At 37.6% G+C, this 23,321-nt stretch overlaps 2 protein-coding genes across 2 annotated transcripts in view; one reads left to right on the top strand and one right to left on the bottom strand.

The window, feature by feature from the left end:
• GLIPR1L2 (GLI pathogenesis-related 1 like 2) overlaps positions 1-3,987 on the bottom strand; it is a gene marked incomplete at its 3' end in the record, with an annotated part of 69,112 nt that extends 65,125 nt beyond the window's left edge. The window contains 2 exon segments of the mRNA XM_006878258.1: positions 3,755-3,927; positions 3,930-3,987. Of these exon segments, the coding sequence (XP_006878320.1) occupies positions 3,755-3,927; positions 3,930-3,987 (231 nt within the window).
• A 12,206-nt stretch (positions 3,988-16,193) lies between these two features.
• Positions 16,194-23,321, top strand: part of CAPS2 (calcyphosine 2) — an 80,294-nt gene continuing 73,166 nt past the window's right edge. Inside the window, 1 exon segment of the mRNA XM_006878179.1 lies at positions 16,194-16,295. Coding sequence (XP_006878241.1) covers positions 16,194-16,295 — 102 coding nt within the window.

Below are 23,321 nucleotides of genomic sequence, written 5' to 3'. Positions count from 1 at the left end.
TGTGGCAGCGGTAGTGAGGTTGGCCCAGGATCGGTCATTGTTTCGTTCTGCTGTGCATGGGGTCCCTATGAGTTGGTTCCGACTCGATGGTACCTGACAACAACAACAACAGTTAAATATCAAATGATGCAGGAAATATTTTTAAAAGATGAAGTGAATCTACAGTTACTGTACCAAAAAGAACTGGTTTATAATGCAACTGTAATATTGAAGGATGCTACAGTCAAAAATCAAATGATGCAGGAAATATTTTTAAAAGATGAAGTGAATCTACAGTTACTGTACCAAAAAGAACTGGTTTATAATGCAACCATTTCAGGAGATGGGATATGATCAAGAACTGATGGTACTGAATGAAGAAGTTCATGTTGCTGATACTCCAGGAATTCATAATACACCAGTTTAGATGTATCAACAATTAGATACAATGCTGGGAATGCTCAGTCGTCTATGCCAATGCATTTGGAAGACAGCTACCTAGCCAACTGATTATAAGAGATTTATATTTGTGCCTATTCCTAATATAATGATGCAACAGGATGTAGAAATTAGCTAACAATATCACCAATATCATATTCAAGCAAAATTTTGCTGAAGATAATTTAAAAATGGTTAACAGTAGTACATATGCTAGGAACTTCCAGAAATTCAAGCCAAATTCACAGAGGATGTGGAGTGAGGCCTATCATTGCTAATGTAAAGGGATTTTGGTTGAAAGCAGAAAACACCAGAAAGATGTTTACTTTTGCTTTATTGACTATGAAAAGGTATTTGACAGTGTGGATCATAACAGACTATGGATGACATTGGCACATATGGAAATTCCAGAATTCTTAATTGTACTCCTAAAGAACCTTAGACATCAGAGGTAGGGAACCTTTTGTCAGCCAAGGGACATATGGAAATTTATAATATAATTTGTGGGCCATACAAAATTATCAACTTAAAAATTAACCTGCTATATTTGGATGATTGGAACTGCAAGACCGGACCAAATGATTTTGTGGGCCTTAGATAGTCCATAAGGAGTCCTGGTGTTAATGCACTGACCTGCACATTTGATTTGAACTACAAGGTTGGCTGTTCAAGCTCACATCTGCTCCTCAGAAACCCTATACAGAGTCTCAATGGCATTGAGCAACAACAACGTACGGCATATAGGCTGGATGTTCCCCACCCCTGTTGTACATAGACCAAGAAGTAGCTGTTTGAACAGAACAAGGGATACTGTGCAGCTTAAATTCACAAAAGGTGTGTGTGTGTGTGTGTCAAAATTATACCCTTTCACTATCAATTTGGATGCTGAGCAAACAATCCAAGAGACTGGACTATATGAAGAGGAGTGTAGCATCAGGATTTGAGGATGAGTCATTAGCAACTTCCGATATGCAGATGACACAAATTAGCTTTCTGAAAGTAAAGAGGACTTTGAAGCCCTTATTGGGCAAAGAATATAGTCTTCAGTATACACTTCAATATAAAGAAAACAAAAATCCTCACAACTGGACCAATAAGGAATATCATGATACACAGAAAATATTGAAATTGTAAAGGATTTCATTTTACTTGGATTTACAATCACCACCCAAAGACCCAAAGCTGAGACATCAAATGCATTGGGCAAATCTGTAGTAAAAGACTGTTTTAAAGTGTTAAAGAACAAAGACACCACTTTGAGGACTAAATTGTGTTTGACTTAACCTTTGACATTTTCAAGCTTCTCTTAAATGTATGTGAAAGCTGGACAATGAAACAGGAAGATGGAATGATGCCTTTGAATTAAAGTGACATTTTTGAATACACCCTGGATCACCAGAGGAATGACCAACTCTATCTTGGCTGTAAGAAGTGCACAGCTAGAATGCTTCTTAGAAGCAAGTACATTGAGACTTCATCTCACATATTTTGGACATGTTGTCAGGAGGGACTGGTCTCTGGAGAAGGAAATCATGATTGGTACAGTAGATGGTCAACGAAAAAAAAGAAGACCCTCAATAAAATGAATTAACATAGTGGCTGTAACAACGGACTCGTATAGAGCAACAATGTTAGGATGGCACAGAACTGGGCTGTGTTTGTTCTGTTGTACTTATGGTCACTATGAGCAGGCATTGACTGAATGGTGTCTAATAACACCACCATTTTCTAATTTGTTTCAAAGGATTGAAATGTTCAAGTTAGCCAGGTGTGGTGAAAAAAGAACATTGATAGTATGTGCTTAATCTGGCACAACCATTTAGAAAAGCAATTGTTACATATCAAATGAATAAAGATATTGTAATGAATAATATCATACCATGAAATTGAATGATCACCTTTTTGGAATTTTTTCCTAAGGAACTAATTTAAAAGAACAAAACACAATGTCTAGGGAGATATTTCTTGCAGTATCTTAATAGACTGGTAAAAAGACAATTGCTGTTGTGTTGTGCCATGGAGTTGGTTCTGACTCAAGAGCTAACCTGTATACCGTTTCCAATACTGTAAATTTTTACTGGAGAATAATGCCTCATCTTTTTAAAGTGGAGTAACTGGTGTATTCTAACGGCTGACCTTGCAGTTTAGCTGCTCAAAGAGTAACCCATCAAGTCACCAGGGCTCCTGAAAAGATAAATTAGTATTTGGATTTTACAGTAATTTCAATTGGCAATCATGAAGATCAGGGAATAATTGATTAGATGTTAAATGGAATAGGTAGGAAAAGTGGGGGAAAGAAGCAAGAACAATATTGTAAATGAATGCAAAATCTGGACCTGGGTTACGTAGAGGTTCCTGAAGCTTAGCAGACCTGGGACCCTCCTGCCCTGCCCCTTAGCCAAATCAAAACAAAACAAAAAACAGCATGTATTCCCTTGGCCACTCTGTGCATAAACAGGAACACCACAAAGCTGAAAAAACCTTGCAAAACTGAGTAACAGGAAGAGCATTTAGCTGAAAAAAATTTTACCCTACAGCTAACAACACCTGCTTTGCACCCATATGTAACCAAACTGTATATAAACTCACTTTTGCAAGCACTCGGGGTCAGAGTGGTTTAAGCAATAGCTGACACTTTGTCCGCTGGCAATAAACTTGCTCTCATGAGATCCAGCATCTGAGTCTCTTAAAGCTGGGCCTTGCCATAACAGAAGTACACCCTCAAGGCAGAAAGTTTAAGGTGGAACCATAAAACCCAGTAACAATGATAAATTTTATTTTAATTAAACATATTACAAAGTCAAAATTAATGCAAAAAAATTCAGGATGAAAAAATTTTAAATGCAAAACAAGAGGATCTTGTAAAACCTTGAGATTTTCTTACCCTAATCCAGGACCCTTCTACTCCCGTAAAGATTTACACGCTCGGAAACCCTGTTCAGGGTCGCTATGGGTCGGAACTGACTCGACGGCACTTAACAATCCAGGACCAAGGACCCTGTTTTAATTAAAACATGGTATTTTTCACTTAAAAAAAAAAGTCTTTTATTAAAGTATTATTTTCTTCATTATTGAGTTTCCTGGTGTGTTCTTAAATTTTTCACCTGAGCTGAGTGCCTCAGTCCTGGACCAGTGCAAAATCATAGTAATTATACATCAGAGAAGCCGTGGTTTTTATTTTTCGAGATAAAAACTTTCTATGTATTCTTTTCAACCAATTAAAAGGGCGGTTCTCCAAGATATTTAAGCCTCAGAACAGTGTCCCAGACTTTCCTAGACTAAGAGGGGCGGAGTGACAAGGGTGTTTGGAGGTTCTGGCAACTGCCTTCGGGCTCACCATGAAGCGCAAGTTAGACCCTCGGGGAATGACGTTGCCCCGGAGTTCATTGTGAAGGTTCACGTACTCATTGATAAAGTCTACGTCCTCTTCGAGTGGCAAAAATCTCGCATTCAAACCGGAACTCAGTAGGAGAAGCCAGAGCTCACAGAGCCACAGATTCAAATCACCCATGGCGACACTGGAAGCGGCTGAGAGCGCCACTCGGAGGCGAAAGGCCTCGGTGACTCCATGATCCACGGGCCACAGACTGGCCAGTGCGCATGCGCTGCTAGGCCCCACCGACAGGCCAATCTCCGAGGCGGTGCACGCAAACCACGCCCCACGCTCTCCCGAGGTAGTTGGCAGAAGTCTCAACTGTCTGAGGAAGTTCAGAATGAGTTCTCTGCTGAACAGTCTAAGGAGCGACTTGAGTTAAAATATTTATATTTCTTCTCTCACTAGCAGTTATGAGACAGCCTCGAATAAATTGTATTTTCCACTGACAAACTGATTTCATAGTAGGAAAGAACGTCTTATTTATTTTCATTTCTTTCAGGCAAAAATGGCTAGTGTCCTTGCAGGTTTTGTTCCTGATTTCTTTAACTGTAAACATGTTGCTCAAGAAAAAACTGTAAAGCATTTAGATTCTAGGCACAAAATACAAAGCATATATTTATTAGGGGCTTCTGAGTTGGAAGTGACTCATTGCCACTTAACAATAACGACACATTAAACAGTTACTCTAAGTCTTTGATATTAGGGCAGAATTTTGCTACAAAAAAAGCATTGTAACTGGCCAAAAATATCCAAAAAAGGAAATGTGCTTTTAAAAAATCCCTATAATGCATACAGTTGAAAAGAAGTAGAATCACACAAGATGGTTCCATTCTTTCCTTATTTATTTTTAACAAATATTTATTATCAGGTACTGTGCTTCACATTTTGGAGCTTTCTCCATCACCATTTTCTCCTGTTTGTCATTCTAACATGATTCTACATTCTGTTAGATTTTTTTTTTTTCCATTCATATATTTATCTAGCAAGTGTTAACAGTTAAATGCTTGGCTGCTAACCAAAAGGTTGGTAGTTTGAACCCAACCAGTGGTTCCACAGAAGAAAGGTCTGGTGATCTATGCCTGTAGAGATCACAGCCTAGACAATCCTATGGGGTAGCTCTACTAGATCACATGTTGTTGTCGTTGTTGTTGTTAGTGCCATCGAGTCAGTTCCGACCCATAGTGACCCTGTACAGGGTTTCCAAGGAGCAGCTTGTGAGCTTGAACCACCAAGCTTTCAGTTCAAACGGCTTTGCAGTCTGGCGCATTAACCCACAGCGCCATGCCAGGACTCCTGTCACATGTGGTTACTATAAATTGAAATAGACTTGATGGCACTTAGCAACAACAACAACAGTAACAATTATTTATTAAGCATGATTCTAGGCTTTAACTATTAATGGTTATTGGGAGAATTAAGTCCCTTTCCATAATGGAAAGTGAGGGGAAAAAACCTACCAACAATTGAAAAATTGAAAAAGTAAGTAAAATAAATTAAATGTATCATTTCAGAGACTGATGAGTGTTATGAAAGCAATAAGCTTAGTGAAATTATACATAATAATGAAAGATTATAATATAATTTGTTGAGAACGTTGGGGTCCATTTCACTTTGTACAATTTATTATTTTTAATACTTTTAATTACCTTAATAGTTAAGCTATCTGACTCCAAAGTTTACACATTTAACCATTAAACTATATCTTTTGTCTCTCAAAATGGTAGTGAACAAAGCTCATAACTAATTTTTTCGTAAAGACTAGTGAAGAAAAATCAGAAAAAGCAAAAAGTTATAGGGCTTAAAGCAATATATAATACAACTACAGATAGAACTGAGATGAGTATATAAAAGAATTCCATTAAATTATAAAAAATAGAGAAGAGAAATTTTGCTAATCTCCCCATAAAAATATCATATACTAAATAAAGAATTAAGTAATAATTAATAATGTGTAAACACACACAGAATACAACAAAATTGTTTCACAGAAAACTTCTCAGAAACATTCAAGAAAGAAAAAAGCCATGTTATAGAAATTGTAACTAAAATTTTAAAAAGCAATGTTCCCAACTTTCAAATTATTTTATGAGGCTAGTACAAGATTGAAGTCAAAGCCATATAAAGAAAATTGACAAAAAATTGTAAACTAATCATAATTCAAATACAAAAATGGTAAACTAAGTACCAGCAAAAATGCAGCCATCTATAATAGAAACCTATGACCAGCTTGAAATTTGATAAGAATGATTTAATATTGAATTTCTGGTCCACCATTTAGCTCTTGACATCTCTTAAATTTTACAGTGTGGCTGTGTTGCTTTAGAAATCATTTGGTATAATTCACAACACTAGGAAATTAAGGGGAAAAAATAGAATAAATCCAAAAGATGTAGAAAAAGAACCTTGTAAAGTTAAATATTCATTTAAGATGAAAAATATCAGAAAAATAAGGACAAGAAATATTTTCTATAACCTAGCAAAGAAGATCAATTCAAAACCTAAAGTTTGTAATCCAAATACTGTTTGTAATGGTGAAACTGTCAGTAAAAACAGTCCTTTCAGAACTTATGTTCAGCATTATCTTGGATGATGAACAGACTACCATTATTAGAAAAATTAAAAACATATATTAAAATTAGATGAAAGAACAAATTTGCATGTTTCACAGATAATATGATTATTATTGAAAATATCAAGAGAATTAACAGACTTCTTGAAATTGTGAAAGAGGAAAGATTTTGGGGTGTTGTTGTTAAGTACCGTTTAGTCAGTTTTGATGCATAGCTACCTGGTATAAGGTTTCCAAGGAGCAGCTGGTGGTTTGACCACTGACCTTGAAGTTCAAAGGCCAGTGCTTATTCTACAGTGCCACACCAGGATATTTTTTTAAAGTTTTATATTTTTATAAATCAGCAAAAAACAATTTGAAAATATAATTAAAATTATTTATAATACATGTCAATTCTTCCAAATTTATCTGTAAAATCAGTATATCTCAATAAAATGCCACAAAATTGTATTTAGAACTAATGAGCTTATTTTAGCATTAGGTTGCAAAAGAAAAGGGTCAAGAATAACCAAACAATTCTTAAATAATTTGGAGAAAAAAAAGGAAATTGAGGAAACACCGCGTACCATGTATCAAATCTTATTGTAGCCTATAAATGCTATCTTGGAGACCCACATCAGTTGCTGCTTAAATCTACAGCCTAGTCCAAAACTCACATCAAGCACAACAAGAAATCCAAATAAAAGAAAATGCAGCGCTATTTACAAAGGCAGCAAAGACTACAGGGGCTGAGATTTCAGAGCAGGGATTTCATAAAGAGATGGGCTGATGCTAACAAGCTGCTTTTCCCTTGTGATCATTTACTGATTGTGAGTCCAGTTCAAGGGCTGAAAATCTGGACCTTGTCCAAGCCGAGGTTTATTGTTGGGAAAATGAGAAATCAGCAGAGCTTTTAGTTTCCTTGCAAGGCTAGAGAAACAAAATTGGAACACTAAGGTGCCAAATCCAAAGAAGACATAATCATTTGCTGTGGAGTTGATTCGGACGCATGGTGACCCCGTGTGGGTCAGAGTACAATTGTCCTTACTACTGAGGATTTTCAGTGGCTGCTGTTTTGGAAGTAGCTTACTAGGTCTTTCTTCCATGACATATCTGAATAGACTTGGACCCCAACGTTCCAGTTAGCAGATGATGAATTTACCATTTATATCACCAGAAATTCCTGACCATGCTGTTTTGTATTATACATCCTACACTCATCAATTTCAATTGGCTTTTTATACTTTTATATTTTCCCAAAGACCTTCATTTTACATTTTATGATGTAATTTGCTTATGTTGTTATTCTCTTTCCCCTCACTAGATTGTAATATAATGTGTTCCGCTAAGTAGGGATTTATTGTATTGTATTACTGTTGTAGTACTAGCCCTTTAATAGTAGACTTCAATATTTGATAAACAAATAAATCCTTTAAGATTCCAAAAATATTAATTCCTCTATGAAGTCCTCCAGTTAATATATTTCATATACATATCTCTTATGACTTTATTTTTCTTTTCCTCTTACTCTTAAAAATGCTTTATGTGCTTTTAAAATATCTGTTTTAATACTGTATTTCTTTCTCTCATATATAACTCCTTTACAAATTTTGTTAGTTCTACTTTCTCTTATTTTTTTGCTAATCTCTTTTTTAAATTGGTTTAAATAAATATGCACAATAATATACAGCAATATAAAACAAATATATAGTGTTAGGTGCCATTGAGTTGGTACTGATTTATAGTGACCCTATGCACAAAAGTGGTTACGAATCGGGCTGCGAACCTTAAGGTCAGCGGTTCGAAACTACCAGCTGCTCCGCGGGAGAAAGATGAGGCTTTCTACTCCCGTAAGGATTTACACCCTCGGAAACCCTGTACAGGGTCGCTATGGGTCGGAACCGACTCGACGGCACTTAACAACAACAACAACATGCACAAAAGAAAATAACACTGCCCGGTCCTGGACCAACCTCACAACTGTTGCTATGCCTGAGCCGATTGCTACTGTCAATTTATAGCCTCGGAAACACTGTACAGGGTTGCTACGAGTCGGAACCAACTCCATGGCACATAACCACCACATGGATGTTGTTTATTGGTCCAGTGGTGAGTATTTTTGTTTTCTTTACATTGAGGTGCAACCCATGCTGAAAGCTATGGTTTTTTGGTCTTCATCAGTAAGTGTTTTAAGTCCTCTTTGATTTCAGAAAGCAAGATCTGCATATCGCAGATTGTTAATGAGTCTTCTTCCAATTCTGATGTCATGCTTGTCTTCATATAATCCAGTTTTTCAGATTGTTTGCTTAGCATACAAATTGAATAAGTATGATGAAAGATTACAACCCTGAGTCATACCCTTCCTAATTTTAAACCAATCAGTCTTCCCTTGTTCTGTCTGAACAACTGCCTCTTGGTCTGTATACAGGTTCCTCATGGGTACTATTAAGACAAATACTATAATGAAATTTGCAATGACCTGGAGTTAGAAAACCAAAAGGGAAGAACACACTGAGCATTTCTCAAGTTGAGGGAACTGAAGAAAAAATTTAAGCCTTAACTTGCCGTGTTGAAGGATTCTATGGACAAAATATTGAATGATGCAGAAAGCCTCAAAAGAGGATGAAAACAATATGCAGAGTCACGGTACCAAAAAGAAATGGTCCATGTTCAACCACTTCAAGAGGTAGCATATGATCAAGAGCCAATAATAATAAAAGAAGTTCAAAGTGCAGTGAAGGTATTGGCAAGGAACAAGGCACCAGATCTAAATGGAATATAAATTGAAATATTTCAATAAACTGATTCAGCACAGAACACACTTATTCATTTATGCCAAGAAATTTGGAAAGCAAATACCTAGCTAACTGGCTGGGAGAAATCTGTATTTGTGCCCATTCCAAAGAGTGGTGACCCAATGGGATGTAGAAATCATCAGACAAAATCATTGATATCCCTTGCGAGTAACGTTTTACTAAAGATAATATAAAAATGGCTGCAACCATACATTGACAGAGAACTTCCAGAGATTCAAGTGGGATTCAAAAGAGGATGTGGAACAAGGAATATAGTTGCTGACATCAGCTGAATCTTGGCTGAAAGCAGAGAATACCAGAAAGATATTTCCCTGTGCTTTATTGACTACACAAAGGCTTTTGATTGTGTGAATCCTGACAAACTATGGACAACATTGCAGAAAATGAGCATTCCAGAACAGATGACATATATAAGTCACAGTACTTTCCAATGAAACATTTTCCAGCTATACATAGTGTCATCAATTACGATAATCATTTATGCAACCATTACCCATCATTTTGCCAAGTTCTTCATCACCATAAACTGAAATTCACTGCTTCCTAAACAACTATTTCTTCTATTTTCTGTACTTTAAAAATATATCCCAATTCTAAACACTTCTTCCCACTTTGTGTAGAGCTAATACCCTGGTCAGAGTGACCATCATCTGTTACATGAACTAAGGCAGTAACCTCCTATTCAGTTTCTCCGCATCTATTCATTCCTCATTTTCCTGTTTTCTATAGAGCATCCAAATTGTCTGTTTAAAAACATAAATTCTCCTCCTCTCAAAATCTTCCAGTGATATCCATCCCACTCAATATAAAGTCTGAGGCCCTAGGATAAACATATTAATGATTCTGAAGATGATGCAAATCTGGAAATGTTTAGTTCTGTTAGACATAAGGTTAACATGAGTCAGAATCAAATTCAGTGGCCACTAGCACCACAGATACTACATAATCTATCCTGTGATTACCTGTGTGACTCCTTTCCCAATCATTCCTACCTGGCTCATTCTGCTTCATTCACAACCACCAGCCCAGAATGCTCTTTCCTCAGGCCCTTTGCATCTACTGTTCTCTTGGCTACGCTGCTTTTTACTGAGTTTCCATTAGTGAAGCCTTACTTGCTCACTTTACTCCTCACACCTTGCAATGTCTATGCCTTTACCCTATTATATTTTTGCATCATTGTATTTCTCACTACGTGACATTATTTCTTTCATATCTGTATCTATTAGATTGTTATCTTCACCAAAGAAGCACCTTTGTTTTTCACACTATTATATCTCTATCACCAAGAGCAAGTATTAAACATGTAGACCCTCATTACATATATGTTGAGTGTAAGAATGAATTTCTGGGCTTGGGGGCTCTAGATAAAGATTTAAGAGGTTTTATAATATCTAAGAAGCTTTCATCATTTTGCCCACTATATGCTCTATCATATTCACAGTTCCTAAAGGAATGCTTTCATTTTATAGTACTATTGTATACAATTATAAGGTTCTTAAGAGCATTGCCACGCTAGAGTCCATTGATGCTACCACTTTGCCAATCCATCTCATTGGGGGTGGGGGGGTCTTCCTCTTTTTCTCTGAACCTCCACCTTACCAAACATGATATCCTTCTCCAGCAACTGCTCCCTCCTGACAATATGTCCGAAGTATGAGAGACAAAATTTGGCCATCCTGGCCTCCAAGGCGCACTCTGGCTGCACTTCTCCCAACACAAATCTGTTGGTTCTTTTGGCAGCCCATGACACTTTCAATATTCTTCTCCAATGCCATAACTCAAAGGCATCAATTCTTCTACAGTCTTCCTTATTCACTGGCCAGCTTTTGCATGCATATGAGGTTATTGAAAATACCATGGATTGGGTCAGGTACACCTTAGTCCTCAAGCTGACATCTTTGGTCTTCAACACTTTTAAAAGGTCTTTTGCAGCAGATTTGCCTAATGCAATACATTGTTTGATTTCTTGATTGCTGCTTCCATGAGTGTTGACAGTTGAACCAAGAAGATGAAGTCCTTGACAACTTCAATCTTTTGTCCATTGATAAGAATGTTGTTTATTGGTCCAGTGGTGAGGATTTTTGTTTTCTTTACATTGTAGTGACCCTATATAGGGTTTCCAAGTAGTAGCTGGAGAATTTGAATCACCAACCTTGTGGTTCAAATTGATCTTGCAGTCCAGTGCTTTTCCTACAGTGCCACACCAGAGGCTTAATAAATATTTTTAACTCAATAATTTAAAAGATAATACTGAATAAGCCTGTATACTTTACTGATAACTGTATTGACACAGTGTAGGTATTTAATAGATATTTTCTGAATACATTATTGACTAAAAGAAAAAATAAATGAAAGTTAAGAGTTCAGTTTCAAATGCAAATTATCATGGATATGCAAAGTAGTAAAGGTTAACATATGTCTAATTTAGTTTTATTTTGTGTGCAGAAAAATGAAATGGCTGTAACAATAACAGAACATAGATTAATGCATTGTTTTGAAAATAGGCAAACCAGTACAATTTATATGATGCTATTGTTAAGCACCATCGAGTCAGTTTTAACCCACAATGACTCTATAGGATTTTCAAGTAGCCACTGGTGAGCTTAAACTGCCGACCTTGTGGTTCAAACCAACTACAGTCCAGTGCATTTACCCACAACAGGACAATCCAAGTCTATAACTCTTATAACAGATATTTTCACAAAATGTCCTTGATTATATAAATGTGCTTCTTTCAAAGTTCCTACTGATTTAGAGAGCTATATTCAGTAATATTGAACAATTTAGGTATACTAAACCTAAGTGCCAGGAATAGGCAAGGACATTTGCTAATGTTACTTTCTTGACTGTCTTTATGCGAAAAGGTCTAGATTAGCTGTGTGCTAGAATTTTTTAAGGTCATTTGTAATGTTTTTAAAACTGAAGTTTAATTTTTGCTTCTTCATTTTTACTATGTCTCAGTTTATTCATGCTCCATCGATTCCCACCCTCCTCCCCTTCCCTCATTGTGAGGGTAATAGGAGGGATTGTTGTAGTTAGTGCCACCGGGTTGGTATCAACTCACAGCGACCCTATGCACAACAGAATGAAACACTGCCCAGTCCTAGCCTAACCTCACAATTGTTGCCATGCTTGAGCCCATTGATGCTCCCACTTTGCCAATCCATCTCGCTGGGGATCTTCCTCTTTTTCTCTCACCCTCCACCTTACCAAACATGATATCCTTCCTTCTCCAGTGACTGGTTCCCCCTGACAATATATCCGAAGTATGAGAGAGAAGTTTGGCCATCCTGGCCTCCAAGGAGCACTCTGGCTGCACTTTCAACACAGATCTGTTGGTTCTTTTGGCAGCCCATGGTACTTTCAGTATTCTCCTCCAACACCATAACTCAAAGCGTCAATTCTTCTATAGTCTTCCTTATTCACTGTCCAGCTTTTGCATGCATATGAGGTTATTGAAAATACCATGGCTTGGGTCAGGCGCACCTTAGTATAATTTAGTGGAATACAGAAATTAAGTACAGAGTAATTATGTTATATTAATTGATTTAACTATTTTTATAACTAAAATAATATTTGTATTTTTAACCCCAAACTGCCTCCAACCTGCAAATTCAGACATACATATTTTTGAGAGAAGATACATTTGGAAAGAGTGCAGATGAGAAAAACTATATGATACTGTGGGAAGACAGCTAGATTAGGCTTCAGAAGATTTTAGTTTTAATTTGGATATCTGACACTTGGCTGTGTGAATTAGGAAATTATAGGAGAGAGACCTGTGACCTGCTTTCTTAAGAAGTGTGGCCTAGAAAACCCTTTGGGAAAGATTCAGTTATATGAGGTTGATATGAGCCAAAATCTATTCAATAACCACCCAAAAATAACAACAATCACATGGTATAAGTATATTAATGGTGGTGGTAATTGTGTACCTGTATCTGGCCAAGTTGGCTAAGCTTCGTCTCTCATACTTTGGACATATTGCCCGGTAGGAAACAGTCAATGGAGAATGATGTCATGCTGGGTAAGGTGGAGGGTCAGAGAAAAAGAGGAAGACCCCCAATGAGATGGATCAGTCAGGTGACATCATTGATGGTGTCAAGTGTGGCCGTGGTAGTGAGGTTGGCCCAGGATCTGACATTGTTTTGTTCTGCTGTGCATGGGGTCGCTATGAGTCGGTTCCGACTTGATGGCACCTGACAACAACAACAATTGTGTACCACCAAATCACTTCTGATTCATAGCAACCCTGTATAGCGTTTCCAAGGCTGTAAATTTTTACCAGAGCAAAAAGCTTCATCGTTTGCTTACAGAACAGTTGGTGATTTCTAATGGCTGACTGGTTAACAGTCCAAAGCTTAACCACTGTGCTACCTGTGCTCCATATACAGCATATTGTTGTTGTTAAGTGCTGTAGAGTCGGTTCCAACCCATAGTGAGCCTGTATAGGGTTTCTGAAGAACAGCTGGTGGGTTTGAACCGCCGACTTTGTGATTCCAAGTGATTTTGCGGTCCAGTGCATTATCCTACAGCCACATAGAATGGAATAAAATCTTAGAATTAACTCAAACTAGATTTTTCCTTTTATAGACGAGGAGTTGAATCCCAAACACAACATGTGCAAAACAAAAATATAAAATCATTGTAGAGCAAATAATAAAATGAAGGTTCCCTGATTCTTTTCCCTTATACAAAGAGCCAAGGGAGCGCAGCACTTAAATGTTGGCAGTTTCAACCACCCAGAGGCTCAGTGGGAGAAAGAACTGGTGACCTGGGGCAGTTCTGCTGTGTGTGGTCTTGCTGTGAGTCTGAACCAGTAATGACATGTACATACAAGGAGCTTCAAAAAGTTTGTGGGAAGATTCCATTATCTTTCAATTGCAAAAATATGTAATTTTTATACATGTCTATTTAAGTAGGCTTGGTAGCTTAGTGGGTTACCAGATGAATTGCTAACTCCAAGATCAGCAGCTCAAATTTACCAGGGACTCTGGTAGCATAGTGGTGGCTGTGAACCTTAAAGTCAGCATTTCAAAACTACCAGCTGTTCCATGGGAGAAAGATGAGGTTTTCTGCTCCAGGAAACGAAACCGGTATAGGGTTGATTCCATGGCACAGAAAGATGAAGATCCCAGATTTTGTAAGTATTTACAGCCTTGGAAACCCTATAAGATGTCACTATGAGTTGAAACGACCAAATGGCACACCACCATCACCACCGTATTGTATATCTCTATACTGCTGTCTTTTTGTTTTAAATAATGCAAGCTTCTTGAGAGTAGATATTACAGCATGTTTTAAGTGCCATGGAGTCCCTTTGACCCATTGGGACCCTTTGTAAAGGGTTTGTTAGGAGCGACTGATGATTTTGAACTGTTGACCTTGTGTTTACAAACCCACCTTGTGGCCCAGGACATTATGTCACAGCGCCAATTTCGGTGTTGGGCACCCAGTACATTTTGAAATGTGTTAAATACAATTCAAAGGAAGAAAGAATTCCCTACAACCGTTTTACTCCGGGCCGGGCTTTGGCAGTCTCCCAAAGCTGCAGAAGTGCAGATGAGTGAGTCCGGTTCAGCTCCCTGCCAGGATTTCGAGATACCATCGAACTGTCCCAGGGGAGATTCTGGCAGCCTTTGCGTGGAGTGTTTCATCACTTTCTGTTTTCTTGTGAGTACTTCTTTGGAAGTGGCCCGGGGTCTCCTCTGGAGCCAGAAGACACCGCTTCTTGGGAGGAACAAGTGTTTTGGCTGATGACTTTTTCTCTGGAAGTTAGAGAGGACTCTAAGGGAGGCTCTAGCACGGAGGCGCTTGTTGCTAGGCAACGTACTGACGCAGGCCTGGATTTGGGTGAACTTTAACAGGGAAGGCCTCTTTTAGTCCCACAGTCTGGTAGAGAAGAGAGACATTCATTAGTTTTATATTGCTGCTATGACAAATCAGTACAAAGATAGTTACTGAAAACCACATTATTTTATCGTGTTGTTGTACACTGGAAATGCAAGACTTTCAGTGACCAGCCAAGCACTTAACCAGCTACTTACCCATTTGCTCCACCCAGGGTCTCCTAAAAACAGTAGGGTCTTAGTTTGAAAGTCAAAAGTCCCAAAATGAGCATTTCTGGAGCATGCAGCGGGGAAATACAGTTCCTTGCCTCTTCCAGCTTTCTTGAGGCTCCACATGGTGTTCTTCATTTCAAAGTCTGTTGCCTGGCATCTTCTCTTCTCTCTGATCTCTGCTTCCATCCAAACTCAACCTCTCTTTCTCGTTCTGATCCTCTTGCCACCCTCTTGTAAGGACCCTGGTGACTGATTGCACTGGGTCTACCAGATAATAATTTTCCATCTCAAGACCTTTGTTTAATAGCTTTTGCTTGCATGGCCCATTTTACCATGTAAGGTAACATAGTCACAGATTTTGTAGACTAGGATGCAGCTATTTTGGGGATCATTATTCAGCCTACCACAGGACATAATTTAACACCATTGTCATAGAGTCATGGTGGTGGTGGGCCGTTGAGCGGATTCCAACTCCTCATAGAGACCCTGAATAGGATTTCTGAGGCTGTAAATTTTTACTGGAGCACAAAGCCTTATCTTTCTCCCATGGAGCAGCAGGTAGATTTGAACTGATGATTTTGCAGTTAACAGATAACCCACGAAGATACAAGGGCTCCTTATTGTCATAAAGTAATGGGACCATAGACATGATTCGAGTCAGAATGACCCTGTAGGACAGAGTAGAACTGCCCCATTGGGTTTCCAAGACTGTAATCTTTAGGAAGGTAGACTGCCACATCTTTCTTCTGTGGAGTAGCTGGTGGATTTGAATCACTGACATTTCAGTTAGCAGCTGAGTACTCCTTTACATAAGGTAATACCACCACAAAATATTGTTTTTCGGGAAAGAAGTAAAATTGATGAGCTAACTGATTTCTTTCTGTGTAGGATTCTTGTATAATGATATGACTTATTTTAAATGACAGTACAAAAGATCATTTTACTTTTGTTTTACCTTTTCCAAAGGATACTGCATGGTAAATACGTAAACTTGAATGGATTTAGAGGTTAAGGGAGTTGCTGCTTCTCCTAGGAGCCAAACTCATCCGTTCTCTGAAAGAAAGAAGCCACTAAAAGTATGTATGCTAAATAATATTCCTCTTGTAAAATGACTCATAAAATAGTCTTCTGTTTTCTTTCCTAATTTTTAATGACTACTTATACTCAAATATTTAAGATTGATAGTGCCTAAGTTTTAAGAAATGAGCCAACAGAATTGAAGATAGTCATTACTTGAAGACTGAGTTTCCACTTTTAAAAATTAAGCTTATTTTAATTTTATTATTTAAAAAATGATATGTGTAGAAATTATAGAAAAATAAAAATAGTGGAAATAAAAAAAAGTAACAATATCCCCACCAATATAATTAACTACTAACATTTTGTTGTTGTTAAGTGCTGTCAAATTGGTTCCGACCCATAGCAACCTTGTATAGGGTTTCTGAGGAACAGCTGGTGAGTGTGAACCACCAATCTTGTAAAGTTCAAACCAATTTTGCAGTCCAGTGAATTAACCCACAGCACCATACTAAGACTCCTCGAGTTGGATTTATGCATAAATGGTACACCTTTGTATAATTTTATATCCTGCTTCTTCATGTAGCATAAAGCATAGCATTTTCTATATTATTAAAATCCAATAAGATTATTCAGTGACTACTCTGGTAGCGTGTGGTTACTAATCGCGCTGAGAACCACAAGGTCAGCAATTCGAAACTACCAGCTACTCCATGGGAGAAAGATGAGGCTTTCTGCTCCCATAAAGATTTATAGCCTCGGAAACCCTGTTCAGGGTCATTATGGGTCGGAACCGACTCAACGGCACTTAACAACAAAAATATTATGATCATTATGTTCATGTGGAACCTATTTCTAGACCAAGAGGCATTTGTTTAAACAGAACATCGGGATATTGGGTGGTTTAGAATCAGGAAAGGTATAAGTCACAGTTATTTCCTTTCACTGTATTTATTCAATCTGTGTGTTGAACAAACCACCACTTGTCTGTCAGTTTGTTGTACTGTGGTGGCTTGTAAGTTGCTGTGATTCTCGAAGCTATGCCACTGGTATTTTAAATACCAGCAGGGTCACCCATGGTGGACAGGTTTCAGATGAGCTTCCAGATGCTGACAGACTAGGAAGGAGTGACAAACTACTTCCAAATATTTAGTCACTGAAAATTTTATGAATAGCAGAGAAACAGTGTTAGATATAGTGCCAGAAAATGAGCCCCTCAGGTTGGAAGGCACTCAAAATATGGATTGGCAAAGTGGCAGCATCAATGGGTTCAAATGTGGCAACAATTGTGAGGTTGGCCCAGGATCTGGCAGTGTTTCATTCTGTTGTGCATAGGGTCGCTATGAGTCAGACCTGACTTGATGGCACCTAACAATATGCTGAACAAATAATAAAGAGATTGGACTATATGAAGAAGAATACAGCATTGGAGGAAGAATCATTACCAATCTGCAATATGCAAATGATACAGCCTTACTTGCTGGAATCAAAGAGAATTTGAAGCACTTACTGATAAAGATCAGTGGTTACAGTGTTAAGTATAAATTATACCTTGACATAAAGAAAACAAAAATCATCACAATGGGACCAACAAGCGACATCATAAAAATTGGAGAAAAGATTGAAGTTACAAGATTTAATTTTACTTTGGTCCACAATCAATAACCATGGAAATAGCAGTTAAGAAATCAAAGGATGTATTGCATTGGATAAATCTGATGAAAAAGGCCTCTTTAAAATATTAAAAAGCAAAGATAACATTTTGAGAACTAAGGTGTACCTGACAAAAGCCATGGTGTTTTCATTCAATTCATCTGTATTAAAAAACTGAACAATGAATGAGAAAAAATGAAGAATTGATGCCTTTGAATTATGGTATTGACAAAAATTATTAACTATAACATGGCTGTTAAAAGAATGAACAAATCTGCCTTGGAAGAAGTATATCTTCCTTAGAATTGAGGATAGAGAAACTTCATCTCACATATTTTCGACATTTTATAAAGACGGGCCACTCCCTCCCTGGAGAAGGACATCATGCTTGATATAGTAGAGGGTAAGTAAGAAGAGGAAGACCTTCAGTGAGATTAATTGACACCGTGGCTCAAACAAATATAAGCTGAAACATAGTTAGGATTATTCGGATGGCTCAGAAGTGCTCAGTGCTTCATTCTGTTATACATAGGTCATTATAAGTTGGAACAAACACAACGATATGTAATAATAGCTGTTTGTATTCACTTTAAAATGTAGAGTGTGATTATTTAAAAATGGAATTCCACTTACTAGATTCTTTTGAATGTTTTTGTTTTGTACCTATAGTGTACTTAGCATAATGCTAGTGCTAGGTATTCAACATAAATGAGATAAAGACTCTTTTCAAGGAGCTTCTCATTTTTGTAGGTAAGATCTATAATTCCAACAGTGTTGGTTCAACTATTGAAATATACAAAAGTACTTTAAAAAGCTCATAGGAAAATTACATTATCTTTTTTCCCCACTTTTCATGAATTTTTTGAAGCCTTTCCATATACAAAATATGGAGATTCAAAGAAGAATGATAGATTTGGGGATTAGATAAGGTTTCTATAAGGAACGATATCTCTTATTTGTTGGAAGAATGAAAATTATTTTGATAGTCAAAACAAGTACAGAAGACATTGAAGCTAGAGATGATTGCATGCTGAAAAAATGCAAAAGTATAAAAGTAAGAAACAGACTCAAACAGATCAAAGCTCATACAAATGACAGGACCAGGCCCCAGTTTTGTTTAGTTCTGTATAAGGTTGCCATGAGTTAGAGCTTACTTGATGGTAGCTAATGCCAACAAATGAAACACAGATCAACTAACTTACTGTTTTTATATTTAAACCAAAATGAAAATATTTAGAGTATTACAACCTTGTTTGCTGATAGCGAAGAGGACTTAAAATCCTTACTGATGAAGATCAAAGACCCCAGCCTTTGGTATGGGTTGCATCTTAGTATAAGGAAAACAAAAATCCTCACCATTGGACCAATAAACAACATTCATATTAATGGAGAAAAGATTGAAGTTGTCAAAGACTTCATTTTGCTTGGATCAACCATCAACACTCAAGGAAGCAGCAGTCAAGAATCAAACAGTGTATTGCATTAAGCACACCTGCTGTACAAGTTCACTTTAAAATGTTGAAGAGGACTAAGGTGTCCCTGACCCAAGCTATGGTATTTTCAATAAGCTCATATGCATGCAAAAGTTGGACAGTGAACAAAGAAGACTGTAGAAGAATTGATGCATTTGAGTTATGGTGTTAGAGGAGAATATTGAAAGTACTATGGACTACCAAACGAACAAACAGATTTGTGCTGGAAGAAGTACAGCCAGAGTGCTCCTTGGAAGCCAGGATGGCCAGACTTTGTTCTCTTATATTTCAGGCATATTATCTGAAGTGACCAGTCCCTGAAGAAGGATATCATGTTTGGTAAAGTGGAGGGTTGGAGAAAAAGAGGAAGACCCCCATTGAGATGGATTGGCACAGTGACATCAGCGATGGGCTCAGGTATAGCAACAACTGTGAGGTTGGCCCAGGACCATTCAGTGTTTCTGTTGTGCAAGTTGATACTGCTTCGATGACACCTAACAACAACAGCAATATTAAATTTTGTGTTATTTGGTAGGGTGAGAATCTAGTCCTTTATTTTTAAGACTATAACCTCTCAACCATAATCAGATTGCTGTTATATTGGAGTCCTGGTATGGCGCTGTAGGATAAACACTGGACTGCGAATTCCGATTGATTTGCAAGGTCAGCAGTTCAAACCCACCAGCCACTCCTTGAAAACCCTATACAGGGTCACTATTAGTCAAAACCAACTTGATAGCACTTAACAGCAACAACATCATTGGTAAGTACAAATTTGAAGCTACTTTGCTCTTATATCCACAACCAAACCAAAAACAAACAAACAAAAATAAAACCCACTGTTCTGAGTCTATTCCAACCCTAGAGGACAGATGCTCCATAGGATCCATGGTTGTTGGTGGTTATGTGCCGTGGAGTCTGTTCCAACTCATAGTGATCCTGTATAGGGTTTCTGATGCTGTAAATCTTTACAGGAGCAGAAAGCCTCATCTTTCTCCCACGGAACAGCTGGTAGTTTCGAACTGCTGACTTTAAGGTTCGCAGCCCAATTCGTAAAAATACTACCAAAGCTCAGGATTTCCCAAATTGTAGACCTTTTTTTTTTTGTTTACAAATCCTTTTGTCATGGGCTGATTTTCAATAGATAGAAGTGAGGGGGCTGCTTTGCTACACACACAACCCTAACCGTAACCCAAACCCAGAAACTGTTTACTAATGGTTTAGCATCAGGCTCCCCACAAACATATGTGAAGGGCGCGAGCACGCCATGCCCCATTTCTAGGATGATGGCTCTCTTCTACCTGCACGTGGCACTCCTCCTGGGTAGGATTTTGATTTAGAGGGATTCAGTCATACCACAGATGGTAGCTTCGCCTCTTTGGGTCCTCAGTCAAGCACTTACACCCAACTGTCTGAACCTGAGGTCAGATTGTAAATCTTTATGGGAGCAGAGTCTCCTCTTTCTCATTCAGAGCAGCTGGTAGGTTTGAATTGCTGACCTAACAGTTCCCAATGCTAATATCAAGTTTAATTTAGAATTACATGTAAGTAATGTATAAAGGCACTTTAAAATTTCTGTGGAGAAATTCCATTTGTTATCTTTTAATTCCATTTTCCCATGAGATTTTGAAATCCCCTCTTGTATTTTCTGCCTAGTCTTAGTACTCTGAATATATACATACATATGTATATATACATAAAATACTGCTTATTAAGGACCATAGCAAATTTTTAGTAAGTTACATCCCTCAATTTTACAACAAACTTTTGAGGTAGGCATTATTATTAGAATGCCTTTAGGCATACAAGAATTGAGAGTCTTAGAGATTATGTAGTTTATCAAAAGTTCCCTATCTAAATAGTTGTTGTTGTTGTTAAGTGCCATCGAGTCAATTTTGACCCATAGCGACCATGTATAGGGTGTCCTAGGAGCAGCAGTTGAGCTTGAACCCCGATCTTGCAGTTCAAACGACTTTGCAGTCTGATGCATAAGCCCACAGCACCACACCAGGACTCCATCTAAATGTAGTTGTTACAGTTGTTGTCATTATCATCCCCAGAAACTGTTGTAATATAGCTCTACACAATTATCTGAATTCAAAAGCATAACTGTTTAATTCTTGCTTACTTCCAACAAAATTGTGTTACTCAATTCAGAATAAAAATACATTATAGTTTATAAATCCCTAGATCAGAAGTCAGCAAACTATGGCCCACAGATCTGGTTTAGTAAAAATATTTGAAATACTGTCACTATCATTTGTTTACAATTTGCTGATGGCTGTATTCACCCAACAACAGCAAAGTTGAGTAATTGTGACTGAAAGCATGTGGCCCGTGGAACCCAAATTGTTTATAACCTGACCCTTTATAGAAAATTTTGGACATTTTTTACCCTGTCTTTTTTCATCTTTTATTATATGGAGTCCTGATGTGGCAATATAGAATAAGCAAGGTCATTAGTTCACATCCATCAGCTGCTTATTGGAATCCCTATACAGGATTGGACTCAATGATACTTACCATCAACAATGTATGCTAATTAGAACTGCAGTTCAAAATCTTGGCTCATACTGATATTTTAAGCTATGTTATATATGTATTTTTTCCCATTGAAATGGTAATTTTATGATGTTCATCATTTAAAAATTTAAACTATTTATTAGGATAGTTTAAAAAATAACCTCATATTAAAGTTAATATCTAGAATTTATATTCTCTTATTTTTATGGTGTTTACCTGTGCTTTATTGACTATGCAAAGGCTTTTGATTGTGTGGATCATGACAAGCTATGGACAACATTGTGAAGTATGAGTATTCCAGAACACTTAATTGTACTCGTGAGGAATCTGTACCGGGACAAAGAGGCAGTTGTTTGAACAGAGCATGGCAACATTGAATGGTTTCAAATTAAGAAAGGTATGCCACAAGGTTGTATTCTTTCACCGTACTTATTCAACCTGTATGCTAAGCAAATAATCCAAGAAATTGGGTTCTATGAAGAAAAACGTGGCATCAGGATTGCAGGAAGACTCATTAACAACCTGTGATATGCAGATGATACAACCTTGCTTGCTGAAAGAGAAAAGGAGACTTAAAACATTTACTGATGAAGATCAAAGAGCACAGCCTTGAAGATCAAAGAGCACAGCCTTGGGTATGGATTGTATCTCAATGTAAAGAAATAAAAAATCCTCACCACTGGACCAATAAACAACATTCTTATCAATGGAGAAAAGATTGACGTTGTCAAGACTTCATTTTTGGATTAACTATCAACACTCATGAAAGCAGCAGTCAAGAAATCAAACGACGTATTGCATTAGGCAAATCTGCTGCACAAGAACTTTTAAAGTGTTGAAGAGGAAGGATGTCAGCTTGAGGACTAAGGTGCACCTGACCCAAGCCATGGTATTTTCAATAACCTCATATGCATTCAAAAGCTGGCCAGTGAATAAGGAAGACTGTAGAAGAATTGATGCCTTTGAGTTATGGTGTTGGAGGAGAATATTGAAAGTGCCATGGGCTACCAAAAGAATCAATAGATTCGTTTTGGAAAAAGTGCAGCCAGAGTGCTCCTTGGAGGCCAAGATGGCCAAACTTCATATTTCATACTTCGGACATATTGTCAGGAGGAACAAGTCCCTGGAGAAGGATATCATGTTTGGTAAGGTGGAGGGTCAGAGAAAAAGAGAAAGACACCCAATGAGATGGATTGGTCAAGTGGCAGCATTGATGGACTCAAGTGTGGCAACAGTAGTGAGGTTGGCCCAGGATTGGGCAGTACTTCGTTCTGCTGTGTATAAGGTTGCTATGATTTGGTACCGACTCAATGGCACCTAACAACAACAACAAATTTTTATGGTCAGTAAAAATGTTAATTTCTGTACTTGCTATCCAAATCACAAAAAAATAATGCATCAGGTAGGCATAAATGCTGACAAATGAAGCATTTCTTG

This window comes from Chrysochloris asiatica, unplaced genomic scaffold (genome assembly GCF_000296735.1).
Source record: "Chrysochloris asiatica unplaced genomic scaffold, ChrAsi1.0 scaffold00170, whole genome shotgun sequence".
NCBI lineage: Eukaryota > Metazoa > Chordata > Mammalia > Afrosoricida > Chrysochloridae > Chrysochloris > Chrysochloris asiatica.
The sequence above is the reverse complement of the archived record's forward strand: the minus strand, read 5'-3'. Positions and strand labels throughout refer to the sequence as shown.